Source organism: Triturus cristatus, chromosome 7, assembly GCF_964204655.1.
Source record: "Triturus cristatus chromosome 7, aTriCri1.1, whole genome shotgun sequence".
NCBI classification, from domain to species: domain Eukaryota; kingdom Metazoa; phylum Chordata; class Amphibia; order Caudata; family Salamandridae; genus Triturus; species Triturus cristatus.
Genome location: NC_140590.1, coordinates 318,142,109 through 318,155,560, shown reverse-complemented (window position 1 = coordinate 318,155,560; position 13,452 = coordinate 318,142,109). Strand labels below are relative to the sequence as shown.

Below are 13,452 nucleotides of genomic sequence, written 5' to 3'. Positions count from 1 at the left end.
CGCCAGATGCTGGTAAATTCTAGCAAGATTACCGGCATTCGGTCACAGGCTCTCACTTCAGTTAGGGCAATTACATTTCCCAAGCATAACTGTACTGTGCCTACCAGCGGCGGCTCCTCCGCTAAGGCGGAGGAGTGTCACCCCACTGCTCTGCGTGCAATGCAAAAAGGAAAACTAAAACGATAATAACTAAAGTTATTATCATTATAATTTTCCTACTTGCTCCGGTGTGGTGCGGGTTGGGGTGTGTGGGCCAGACTGGCTAGTGCAGGTGGCAGGGGGAGAAGAGTAAAGCACACTCTAAAGTGGGCATGACGGTTTGGCCAACCCAAGAGGGCCGGTCAAACCCTCATGCACAGTTTGCATCTTTCCAACTTGCTACATTACACAGCCTGGTGAGGAACATGCAAAGCCTTCAAGCCCCTGTCTGAGCACCAATCCAAGTGCTCAGACCAATCACAATGCTGCTTAAAGCAGCGTTGTGATTCGACAGGGGATTCTGGGAACTTCCTGTTGCGGCACGGAGGAGACGGAGCAGAGGTGGCAGAATCCAGCGGCACCCAGGTAAATCAGTTTAATTTTATTTTTTTTATTCTCCCCTCCGCTCTCCCAGCCCCCTGCCCCAACACCCGCGCTTAGTAGTGGCCGATACTGGTGCCTACAATTCCATACTGGGAAAGGCAAACACCTGAAGAAGTCACATGCAGTAGCAGCCGCTACTAAGCGCGGGTGGTGAGGCGGAGGGGACAATGCAAAATTAAATTAAACTGACTTACCTGGGTGCCGCCGGGTGCTGCCGCCTCTGCTCCATCTCCTCCATGCTCAGTCATCAATTCATAAAAACGAACAAAAGCAAAGTTAGGGAGTGTTTATTCTGAAATATATTACACAAATCTTTAAGACATTATGGGAAAAAGGTATTATGATATTGAATTGGTCTTTTTCATGAATACATGTAGTGGCTGAAGACAATGAAGCAGCAGTTCATGAAGAACATCACTTATTCAGCAGGGGCATCATTTTCTTCAGCAGGGGCATCACTTCTCATGGCCAGATAAACTCTTGTGTGTTGATGTCCAAACTGGAGACCCAGGTTGTGATCATCGCTCCGCAAATTAATTACATAAGTTGTTGTCAGTCACCCTAATGATGAAGGCCACTAGAACTGAGCTCCAGACTTGAGATGGACACAACTCTCCGTCCTCAAGTTGATCATGCTGAGGACTGCATGCATCATTTCATCCGCCAGAACCAGGTGCTGATGGTGATGTGGCTCCTGCAGAGCCATTACTGATGGTTAGAATAGGAAGGGATTGGTCTGGTGTGTTGTCTTAGTGAGACGGTCATTGCTTTTGGCCACTATGAAAGAAAGGTTATAGGGAGTCCATTCACTTCCACAGGACATCCTCTAGCGCATGGCCGATGAAGATAAACGTCGAGTCTGTCACTTTCTCTTCCAGGGGAACTCGTCGCCAGTGTCAATGACAGAAAGGGCTATGAGTAACTGTCCAGTGTAATACGCTCCCATGATGATAAGCCTGGAGTGGGACACAGGGAAGCAGAACTTGTCCACTGCCAGAGTACAGTCTGAGACCATAAAAACCACAGAGCCCACTGCCGCAGAGATGCGTGCCCATGAACGGTTGTAGGATGACAGGCGGACACGAGACAAGGCTCTCCAGCCCATGGTGCCAATCAGGGCAGCATAGCCTGCCACCATGAAGATGAATTCATCTTTCAGGGAGGGGAACAGGAAGGCGTAGAAGGATCCACTCAAGAGCAGAAGGAGAAGGAAGACTCGCAGGTTGAGGGGCCGCAGGCCGAAGGCAAAGGTGTAGAAGAGGTGAGCCAGCCCGAACATGACCATCCCTGAAAAGCAAATGACACACAGGTAAGAGGGGAGGCTCTCTCTCGACTGTCAGCAGGATCCCCTCCTCCAACTATGTAAGTTAAAGGAGTGGGAATTTGAGCAGAGTTCACATTTATGACACTCTCATTTTTCTTCCCATATCACATTCACTGTAATCTCACAAGGTCCTGCAAATTATTGAACTACATAAATTACGCAGGTGCGTGCCACAAGTCCCTGCAACTCCAGCAGTGCATAATGCCCGAACCCTTCAAGGTGGGTCCATTCAGCTCAGTGCCAATGAATTTCTGTGTGATATGGAAAAATTCCAGGGCTCCTCATCACATACTGTAGGGCGTCATTTTGCGAAACACCACTGGTTCTCTGAAGAACTTGGCTTTCATTGCTGAAATTCAGAGTTCCAGAATTCAAGCCTGACTCTATTAGGGAGGGTCTTCTATGGACTAGTATCTTGCCCTTAAATGGATGGTTCAACTGTGGAAAGGCATATAACACTTTTTTAATAATCAGTGATTTGCTTCTTTCACCATGCTACCCCAACAGAGTCTTTGTAAGACATAGTATGTTGTATCAGTGCTCTTATTGCACTTGATCAATGTTTTTATTTTCCCAGAATGCAAATGATTTGATGCCCTTCTCCTTGTAGGGTGGTAAGGGACCTCGGGATGTGACTTCATGTGGCCACTCATCTGGCCACCTGATGAAATCTCACCGGTGATGCCCTTTCAGAGTATAAGAAAGTATTGTGAAAACCCAGTTTTCCTATAAAACTATGGGAAAGTAAAAATGTATAATTATTCCACTCTAGATTACTATATTAAATATTGTGAATTAATATAATTGTCTTTTTTGATATAGTGTGCACTACCCAGACACCCAAAGGGGCTGGAATGATTTAACACTAGCAGTTTGTGTCCTAAACAAACGCAGTAACATAACACAACATAAATGATTAATGATTGCACTTAAGATGGCAACAATTAATAGCAAAGGAGATACCAATTATAACCTATGAGAAATTAAAAAAAAAACTTCAAAACTTTGGAATATGCCCAAACTCCCCAAAAAATAGCAAAACATTATACATGCATTCCGAGGACCACAAGGCAGACTGGGGCTACAGGGCATCAACTGTGAGGTTGAGGTCGTATACCACTATTGCCCTGCGGTCCCTTCTACAATGGCTCTGCAAACAGGGTCAAGTATACTCTTTCCGCACTCTCAGGGTAGTAAGGGCAAGCAGTCAATGGCTTCTCAGCGAGAACATGTGGGAGGACAAGAGTTCAGAACTCAACAGTCAATCACCTGACATACCGATATATTGTTTAGCCCAGTGCTCACATATTAGTTAACAGAAAGTGTTTTAATCACACAGCGAAAAGAAATTCTGCACATCCCAAAGATGACTAATTTACAAGGTTGAAATCTCCCAGTGAGATCTAGAAACAAGCTATTACCTTCTATAATGCCCACTCCACCTACACCCCATCTCTCTGGAATGATTGGCCCAAGCAAGGTAGGAGTTAGGCAAAGATAAGAGTATGGCATAGATTACCCAAAGGTGTAGATCACTAGTATAGCCTTAGAGAGCCCGACATAGCAGGCACTACCAGCCATTAAAGGCCCACTCCAACGTTAAACAAGGTAGCAGGCTTTTAATGACCTGTAGCGCCCACTACGGAGGGCTCTAAGGCTATTAGAACATTCTGCCCCTAGAAGACAGAATGTTCTAATTTGTAAAACAAATACCTCATGGAGCCTGAGGGAGCTGAAATCCCCTCGAGCTCCTTGAGGCCTTTGTTTACAGTAACAGCTATGAAAGAAAAACATTGGAATGATGATGCTCTGGGCTTTCTCCAGTTATTAGAAGCCCAGAGCACTCCATTTTCTTAAACGGAGCACTCAATGTTCTAATAATTTTTTAGGTCAGTTCAATAATCTCTAAGGCCTAACATGTTTCGATTGGCAAAGGTTAGCATTCTAGCAGCACAATTTCTCTTTGTGCATACTATGTCCAGTCTCTTAAGACTTGCTGGCGTAGCCCCAAGTTACCTGTTCAAGCGATGTGGTGAATCAGCAACATGGTCTGGTGCGGTCAATGACTTTGCACCCCCTCGGGCATCAGTGTCAACAACGAGAGATGGGAGATGGGTGTTAGGTACATCCCAGACCACTAGGTGGAATAGCACATTTTACTGTCAAGTCAGCGGGTGTGGCCTCTAGGACCACGGCAAATGGGCATCCATCTTTGGCAGATGCAGCCTCTGAGGCTGATGCAATCGGACTCTCATCTTCAGCAGATGTAGCCTTTTGAGGTGATGCAGAAGCACGCTAATCTTCGGCAGTGGTGGCGCCCAGCCATTGGTCTTCTACAATTGGTGCCTCCAGGCTGATGCAGCAGCTGCTCAAGAAAGTGCACTCTTAGTGGCAGCACAATGGCTTCAAAGTCTGCAGCAGAAAAGGCGGGCAGCACAATTATGATTTGGTGAACAATTTTATACCTCTTCATGACAAGAACTGCACCAGGAGGCCAGGGGACCTCTCAAACTGTGACCCAATACCGGCTTCAATCCCTATGTGTAGTCATCTACTTTTAGTTGTTCTACACCCCAGGACCACACTAGGCTTCTCTTACTGGACAGTCTGACCTCCTGCAAGGGGCGGCATAGTGGGCAAAAGAACAATTGGTTGAACCCAGATCTCTTGACTGGGGAGGAATGTTTGATTTACTCAGCATTCCGGCCAACATTTGCTGCTGTCGCCCTAAGTGGGATGGGTATGCCCAGACGTGGGTCCCTTGCTCGCTGTGCCACTGGATTCAAGCAAGCATGGCTGATGAGAGGTGAAATCCCGAAAACGGTCCCAGGATGCTTGTTTCAGTCCAGTGAGGACCCGGCTTGGCAGATCAGGCTGGAATATTCCCATAAGGAGCAGGGTCAAGACTGATTACAATATGACTAGGTCCAAACTGGGGTGGCATAGTGAGCACAAGGGCGATGGATTCAACCCAGATCTCTTGACTGGGGTGAATGTATGATTTACTCAGCATTCCGTCCATCATTTGTTGCTGTAGCACGTTTCACACTAAGTAGGATGGGTATATCCAGACATGGGTCCCTTGCTCATTGTCCCACTGTATTCAAGCTAGCCTGACTGATGAGGGGTGAAACCTAGAAACCGGTCCTAGGATGCTTGTTTCCGATCCAGTGAGGAAACGGCTTGGCAGTTCCGATGAGGAGCAGAGTCAAGACTGATTTGCATATAGATGGGTCCAAACTGGGGTGGCGTAGTGATCAAAAGAATGTTGGATTTAACCCAGATCTGTTGACTGGGGGTTAATGTTAGGTTTACTCAGCATTCCGTCCATCATTTCTTGCTGTAGCCCTCCTGCAAGGGCAGGTATTCTCCTTACCTACCTGAGCAGACATGCATGGTTCTAGGTACTTAGGTAGACACCCAGCTTCTCCAGCAAGTGGCAGATTTTAGGTGATGTCCTCTCACTTCTGTGACACTGGCTGTCCCTGGTCACACAGCAATCATTTGAGTAATCGGCAGAGCAGTCCCTTCCTTGGTTGAAAAGAATGTGTAACTGGAACAAACTGGGGTGGCTTAATTCACACTTTTATTCTCATCTTGTAGATAAGGGATGTGGATCGACTGTCTGAAGTCTCAGAACCAGTTTGGGTTGATTGTCTTTCAAATATCATATTCTGTCTGCTCCTCAAACATAGTTTTTGTACAATATGATGACTCTCACATCAGTTATCAATGATGCAGGCGCCAAGCAGAAGTATCTAAAAGACAGGCACAACTGAGTGTAAGATCTCTGCACCTGGCTGCCATCAGCCTTCCTAAGCAGTAACTAGTAACAGACAAAAGGGCAGAAATGACCTAGAAACTTCCTCACCTTGAACAACAGAAAAACAGTGTAATCCCTCACCCCTACCATCTACCAGATTACAGAGCAGAAAGAGCTAATCAGGAGCTTCATGATACCAACGTCCTTGCTGAATTTCTAGGTATCCATGTCTCCATCCTCTCTCACTTCAGTGTCTGGACCAACACTCCCAGCCACAGCAGTAAAATCACTGCCTGAGAAGCTGCATTCATCCTTCATTGTGTGCCATGGTAAGCTAAGGGCCATGCAAGATGGATCCCACTGGTCCCAGTGCTCAGACTCTCTCAGCAACATATTCCTACTACCACACGTCACACACATATATAATGCATAAACGCACAGGGCATGCATATGGAACATCAGAGTCTGCAGTTCACATACAAAGTAAAATTTTACTCTAGAAGGGCAGTAGACTGCACTCTTTTCTTACACAGAGAAAAGGATCTGGCCATATATAAGATACACAAAAACTGTACCCCGTTCTCGCCATTTTAAGTGAGAACCAAAGGCATGGATATTAGTCCTTTACTTGAAATAATGGAGTATTTTTGATATGCCTTGAGGTTACTGATCAGGTTCTGGATCTCACATTACCAGCGACAGGCCTCTGGACACAAGCTGGATTAATATGATGGTTGGCCAAACAAAAAATCAAGATGTCAGTTTCACATACAGTCAAGAACTTAGGGCAGGGGTATATCTGTTCACAATGGAGCAGACATTCCTGTCCTAACACACTTCCCCTCACAAACTAGACTATCCAAAACCTTACTTCACTGTTGGAGAAATCTGGATCAAGATGTAGGACCCTTACAATTTGCGACTCCCAAATGGCGTCGCTTTGCGACTCGCAAAATGCAATGAACAACAGTGTCACAGACACTGCTAGCAATGCCTAATAGGGTTGCAAATTGCACGCCTCATCAATATTCACGAGGCAAGTGCAATTTGTGACCCCATTGGGAATGGCTAGCACTCCCAGGGATGATGGCCTGCTGGGGTCAGCAGACCCCCATTTCTGGGACTACTTTTTAAATAAAGCAGTTTTTTTTTTTTAAAGTAGCCCGTTTTCCTTAAAGGAAAACGGGATGCCTTTAAAAAAGAAAAAACAAACTTTTCAGTTTCATTTTTTTAGGGCAGGCAGTGCCTGCACCTAAAAAGTATTTTCTCACACACTCACAAAGGGTCCCCTGGGGATCCCTTCCAGAGTGGTTTACCACCAACTTGAAGTATGTGATAAACTGCGAGTGTTTTGCGGCCGCAAATGCGGTCACAAAACAATTGTACCTGGCAGTGAGTCCCGCTATTAGGAAGGGACCCCCTTCCTAATAGCGAGAGTCGCAAACGCTATTTTACGAGTCAGTGACTCGCAAAATAGCCTTTGTGCATGCCATTACCCTTTTTTGCTGTGGCAAACGGGCCAATCTCCTGTTTGCAAGCGCCAAAAAGGGTTGCACATCTGGCCCTATGTCATTAAACTGGCAAAACCAGCAGGAAAGTCCATCTTCATTCGAGTGTTACATTCTGGCTTTGTGCTCCACAATAAAATCAAAGCTCTGTAATGTGTGAAGCATTTTGGGATGTTCACCATTCATTGTTATCAGCCACTTGAGAGGCTTGTGATCTGTCTGGACCACAAACTTGGTACCAAACAATTAAGGCTGGAACTTACTAACGTTCCACTCTATCACAAAGCATTCTCTTTCGTTGGCGGCTCAGTTCTGTTCTCTATGAAGCAGTTTATAACGGATAAATACAAATGAGCACTGTCCACACTTATCATCAAGTTGAGCTAGAACTGCTCCAAATCTTTTGTCAGAAATGTCAGTCATTACAAAGAAGGCCTTATTGTAGACAGGTGCTTTTAACACAGGAGAACTGCATAGCACTGTTTTCAGGTACTCCAAGGCATTCTGACACTCACTATGTAATGCAATCACTTTCTTAGGCTACTTCTTAAATGTCATGGCTGTCAAGGGCACATCTTTAAGCCAAAAAATCCTGTAATAGACAGCGAGTCCTAAAAAGGCTCTCACTCCCACACAGACTGGACCTTAGCAGCCAATGGGCGCATCTACTCATTGCCCACCTGATGTTCAAGGTAGCATGTTGAGGACTGCCCCACCTGGCACCTGTCTTGATAATCAGTTTTGTTCCCTGTACCCAGATCAACACTTGTTCCAGGTGCTTCGCTTTCTTGTGGTGCTTCTAGGTGTTGATGGTCCTCCTATAAATTGGTAAAGATAGCACCATTGTCAAGGTAGGTCATGCAGAACTCCTGTAGCCCTGACAGAACATCGTTTTTTAGATGCTGAAAAGTGGCAGGAGCCTTCTTGAGCCTAGAAAGACATGTCCATAAATTGGTGCAAGTAGTCTTCATAGCACTTGTTGCTTATGCAATCTGCCAATACTCACTGGTTAGACGAAATGTACTCAAAAAGCAAACGACATGCAACCATTCAGTAGCTCTTGAGCTGTGGGAATGGAGTGTACAGCCATCGGGCATTGAGGTGCTGTGTTGTGCATTGTTAATGTTTTGATCTATTATTGCGTTGTTTTTTTATATTTTGTTGGTATGTGGCTGTGTCTTTTATTGTATTGTTGTCATGCTTGAGTTGCTGTCTTCTGTTGTGCGTTGTTATTGTGTGTCCTACCCACTCCAGTGACAGCTTACATCAGATTTCCATTATTAAAGTCCTTCTCAATGAATCTGCTTCTCGGAAGACCAGATATATGTAGGGATTCTGATTTATTAATGTCATCTATGTTTATTTACTTAGCCTTAAAACCATGTGCAGCCAATTAAAACATATGTAAGCACAGTTGCACATTCATGAAGCATTTACACGTACATACATGGAAGTCCTTTTACACACCTAGGGCCAGATTTACTAACATTTGACGCAACGCAACATAACAAGACAACTTGCTGCAGTGTGTCAAATGGAGCGAGCAGGAATGCCCCATATATACCAAGCTATGGCACATTCCTTCACCTCCAAATCCAAAGAAATCATCTGTGGAATAACCCAAGGATACTCACCTAGCTCCACCCTTTTTAACACTTATAACACCTCTGGCCAGCATCACCAAACCCTACAGACTGAACATCATATCCTACATCGATAAAACACAACTCATCCTCTCCCTCGCTGAAAACACCACCAACGCCAAGACCAGCTTCCGCAACTGCATGACAGGTGACCCCAACTGGATGGAGGACAACTGCCTAAAGCCCAACACGGCAAAACCAAAGGGGATGATGGACGGAGTGTTGAACATTGCAAGCACTCACCCCCAGTCAACTGATCTGGGTTTAATCCATCATCATTCTTTAGCTCACTCCGCCACCCCAGTTCAGACATGGCCGTATGCAAATCAGTCTGACTCTGTGCCTCATGGGAACAGTCCAGCCCGAACTGCCAAGCCATGTCTTCCCTGGACTGGAAACAAGCATCCTAGGACCAGTTTCTGGCTAATCAGCTGTGATCAGCCAGGCTAGCTTGAATCCAGTGGCAAAGTGAGCAAGGGACCCAAGTCTGGGCATACCCTGCCAACTTAGGGCGAACAAAGCAAAACCAAAGGGGATGATGGACGGAGTATTGAACATTGCAAGCACTCCCCCACAGTCAACTGATCTGGGTTTAATCCATCATCATTCTTTAACTCACTCCACCACCCCAGTACAGACATGGCCGTATGCAAATCAGTCTGACTCTGTGCCTCATAGGAACAGTCCAGCTCGAACTGCCAAGCCATGTCTTCCCTGGACCAGAAACAAGCATCCTGGGACCGGTCCTAGGATGCTTGTTTCCAGTCCAGAGAGGACCTGGCCTGGCAGGTCGGGCTGGACTGTTCCCATTGGGCACAGGGTCAAGACTGATTTGCACATAGCTGGGTCCAAACTGGAATGGCATGGAGAGCAAGAAAACGATGGATTTAGGCCCAGATCTCTGTACTGGGGTGAATGTATGACATTGTTCTGCATTCTGTCCATCAATAGTTCTTTTTGCATTTGTCACCCCGAGTGGGACGGGTTTGTTCAGACGTGAGTCATGTGCTCTCCACGCCACTGGAATCAAGCTATCCTGGCTGAAGAGGGGTGAAACCCCGAAACCGGTCCTAGGATGCTTGTTTCCAGTCCAGGGAGGACCTGGCCTGGCAGTTCGGGCTGGACTGTTCCCATTGGGCACAGGGTCAAGACTGATTTGCATATGGCTGGGTCCAAACTGGAATGGCATGGTGAGCAAATAAACCATGGATTTAGGCCCAGATCTCTGTACTGGGTGAATGTATGACATTGTTCTGCATTCTGTCCATCAATAGTTCTTTTTGCATTTGTCACCCCGAGTGGGATGGGTATGCTCAGACGTGAGTCCCGTGCTCTCCATGCCACTGGAATCAAGCTATCCTGGCTGAAGAGGGGTGAGACCCCGAAACCGGTCCTAGGATGCTTGTTTTCAGTCCAGGGAGACCCTGTCCTAGCAGTTCGGGCTGGACTGTTCCCATTGGGCACAGGGTCAAGACTGATTTGCATATCGCTGGGTCCAAACTGGAACGGCATGGTGAGCAAAGAAACAATGGATTTAGGCCCAGATCTCTGTACTGTGGTGAATGTATGACATTCTGTCCATCAATAGTTCTTTTTGCATTTGAAGCTCAACACGGACAAGACAGAGGTACTGAGGGACGCATCCTGGTGGCCCTAAGAACTCGTATCTACTCCTAGCCCCCCTTACCACACTAGGAACCTAGGCATCATTCTGGATAACAAGATAGCCAAGACTACTCAGGCTAACTCTGGCTCCTCCTCCTGCATTTTCATCCTCTGCATGCTTCGTAAGATATTCAAATGACTAGCCCAAATCTCAAGACACACCACCACCCAGGCCCTCTTCTCCTGCCGACTGGACTACAGCAACACTATCTAAACAGGGATCGCAACTCACCTCCCCAAGGACTACAGATCATAAAGAACACCACAACCAGACTCATTCTGGATCTCCCTAGACAAACCCACATCACCCTCTAACTCAGGGAACTCCACTGGCTTCCTGTACAGAAAATATGCCAGTTCAAGCTTCTGACCCATGCAGTCAAGGTCCTACACAACTGTAGACCAGCCTACTTGAACCACAGCCTGAACTTCCATCAGCCCAGCAGTCACTTCCACTCCACAACCCTTTCTCTAACCTTCACCCCCCACAATTGAAGTAACAGATGTGGAGGTCGCTCCTTCTCCTACCTAGCAGCAAAGACATGGCACAAGCTACCCTTTCATCTACGGACCTCCCCATTTCTTCCAGAGTTCCGAAAGTACCTGAGGGCCTGGTAATTTGGCTATTCACTAGGACCCTGCCACTGTCTGGATACCCTCATGGGTGACAAGTAACATTCTACAAATCTACTGATTGATTGATTCCTGCTCTCTCTGGGCTGTCACACTGTATGCAGCCTAACGCCAACACAGGCACCCTTGCGCCATGGTGCATGAGTGCCTGCAGTACAGGTAGGATAGCTTTTGTGCAGAAACGGATACCCTCCTGCACAGAAACAATTCTCAGAGGCATTTTCCTATTTCTATGAATGATGCAGAATGCATCACATGTAGAAAGAGGGAATAACAAATAACAAATTCTTCTGGTTATGCCTCTGTTGGGATGGTGCTAGCATTTTGACACATTCCCATATTTTCTACTCTTAGTGAATCTGGGAATGCGCAAAATCCCTGGGTGGATGCATGGGAATGCCCACGTCCACTCATGGAACGCCTTCTCAATGCAGAGTAATGAAAGAAATTTGCTCTTCCTTTTGTTACTCTAGATTTACTAAGCCAAGCAGCGCCATTCAAAGTGACTTAGCATGGCTTAGTAAATATCACTTAAGCCCTTGAGTTGTCTTGTGTGATGCAATGGCAATGCAAGGGCATAGTAAATCTGGGCCTCAGTCTGTGAGTGATGTAGCATGTACACCTAAGAGGCTTACCATGGAGAAAAAAAGAGGGCCAGATCAGGCAGGCATCCCCCAGGGCAGAGAACAACAACCCAAGGAAGATCATTCGGGCATATGAGGTGAAGACTCCAAGACTGGCAGCATGAGCAGCAATGAAAAAGCACAGGCTCAGAATGGGCAGGCACTTGATGAGAGCGCTGAACCAGCCAGGCTCAGTGAGTGGTAGCCACAGGACGAAGTAGATACAGGTGGTCTTCAGGAAAGGCAAGAGCTTCGGGACGACATTCCAAACCTATAGGAAAAACAAAAACAGACTGCGACTCACTATGACATCTCATATAGCAAGCATTCTTCTGACAATATATAAAGTATTATCTTTGCATTTCCCAGTGTATCTTTTGCACCTGGACAAACTATAATATTAACTTTATGCAACTCCAGTATTTTTATCCAATGGCCATTCCCCTTACTGAGTTGTGGGTTTACTGCCACCTATTGGATGGGGCAGAAACAGCTTCAGAGAATATTGGGTAGTCCCTTAAAACCCCTTTTCTAGGATGAAATGAGGCACATAAGTAAGAATGTAATTCACTGCGTTGCACAGAAGTTAGCACAACTTTTTGTGTCATACACGAATGGGCGTTCAATGTCTGAAAATGGGTATAAATGTTGGGTCATATGTAGTGTCCTCCAAACAAAATAGCCGCACCTATTGGCTCTCCCTCCTATGTTAGCAGTTCAGGAACAACATATTAGTACCAATTATAACTCCCACTAAATGAGCACAAGTACTAGTGACATGTTTGCAATTCACAACATTGGTACAAATTGCACTCACACCGGGTAGAAGCATATGAGGACTGTCGTTTGGGGGAAGAAGCAAGGTCCACTCAGACCTTCTGGAAGTGTTCTAGAGACATAATCATAACACAAACATAACCATGTAAGGACCACCTTCACACAACCGTAGCGGCCAATACACCATCCTGGACTTAGGATAGTGAAGCAGGACGGCATGGGATTTCCCATGGTAAGAAGTGCTATAGTAGGTCTGATAAGCAGTGGGAAGAGGGTGAGGGAATATAAAGTGACAGTCCATGGGGGTTGCAGAGAGAGACTAAGGTGTTGCAGTGATGGTGTCCTGTTCTGGACATTTGCTCACATGCTTTTGCCAAGTCCTGTTCTTTGGGTCTCCACTTCTCCTTTCAAGCTCTCTCTTCTAACCACAACCAAAATCAGAGAATTGAAGGAACCAAAACAAGTACTCACAGGTGACTACAGCATGTCTACTAACTACAACACCTTCAATAAAAGCATAGGTAAAGCCAATAGGTTTGGCTCCTGGCAAGCATGCAATGTTTCAACTGTTTACTTTCTACAAACATATGTAATAGGCAAACGAAAAAGTAAAAAAAATTACCCATGTGCAAAAATAAATAAAAAAAAACATGAAATAAAAGCTGTGGTGGTGTGAGAAAGCAAAATATGAATCAAGACACCTGACCAAAAACCTATATATGATAAAAAGTAATGTTTTTTGGTGACTGTGTGTAGATGATTCCTCCTAGGCCTAAATCATATTGAACCTCCAATTTTTTAACTTTTCTACCTTCCTTTTTAGGTCTCGCCTGAGCCAGCGTATGCGCTACTGTGGCGAGAAATTTAGTGACTGGGGCTTTAAAAAGCTGACCACAGCTTTTTGGCTGGCATAGAGCATGCGGTTACACGCACA

At 45.8% G+C, this 13,452-nt stretch overlaps 1 protein-coding gene across 1 annotated transcript in view; it reads right to left on the bottom strand.

Annotated features, from left to right (window-relative positions):
• Nucleotides 1-853: 853 nt before the first annotated feature.
• Nucleotides 854-13,452, bottom strand: part of TMEM86B (transmembrane protein 86B) — a 59,839-nt gene continuing 47,240 nt past the window's right edge. The window contains exons 2-3 of the mRNA XM_085616389.1: nt 11,754-12,012; nt 854-1,869 (exon numbers count right to left, since the gene is read on the bottom strand). Coding sequence (XP_085472515.1) covers nt 1,445-1,869; nt 11,754-12,012 — 684 coding nt within the window. The 3' untranslated portion in view covers nt 854-1,444. The remainder of the gene's footprint in view (nt 1,870-11,753; nt 12,013-13,452) is intronic.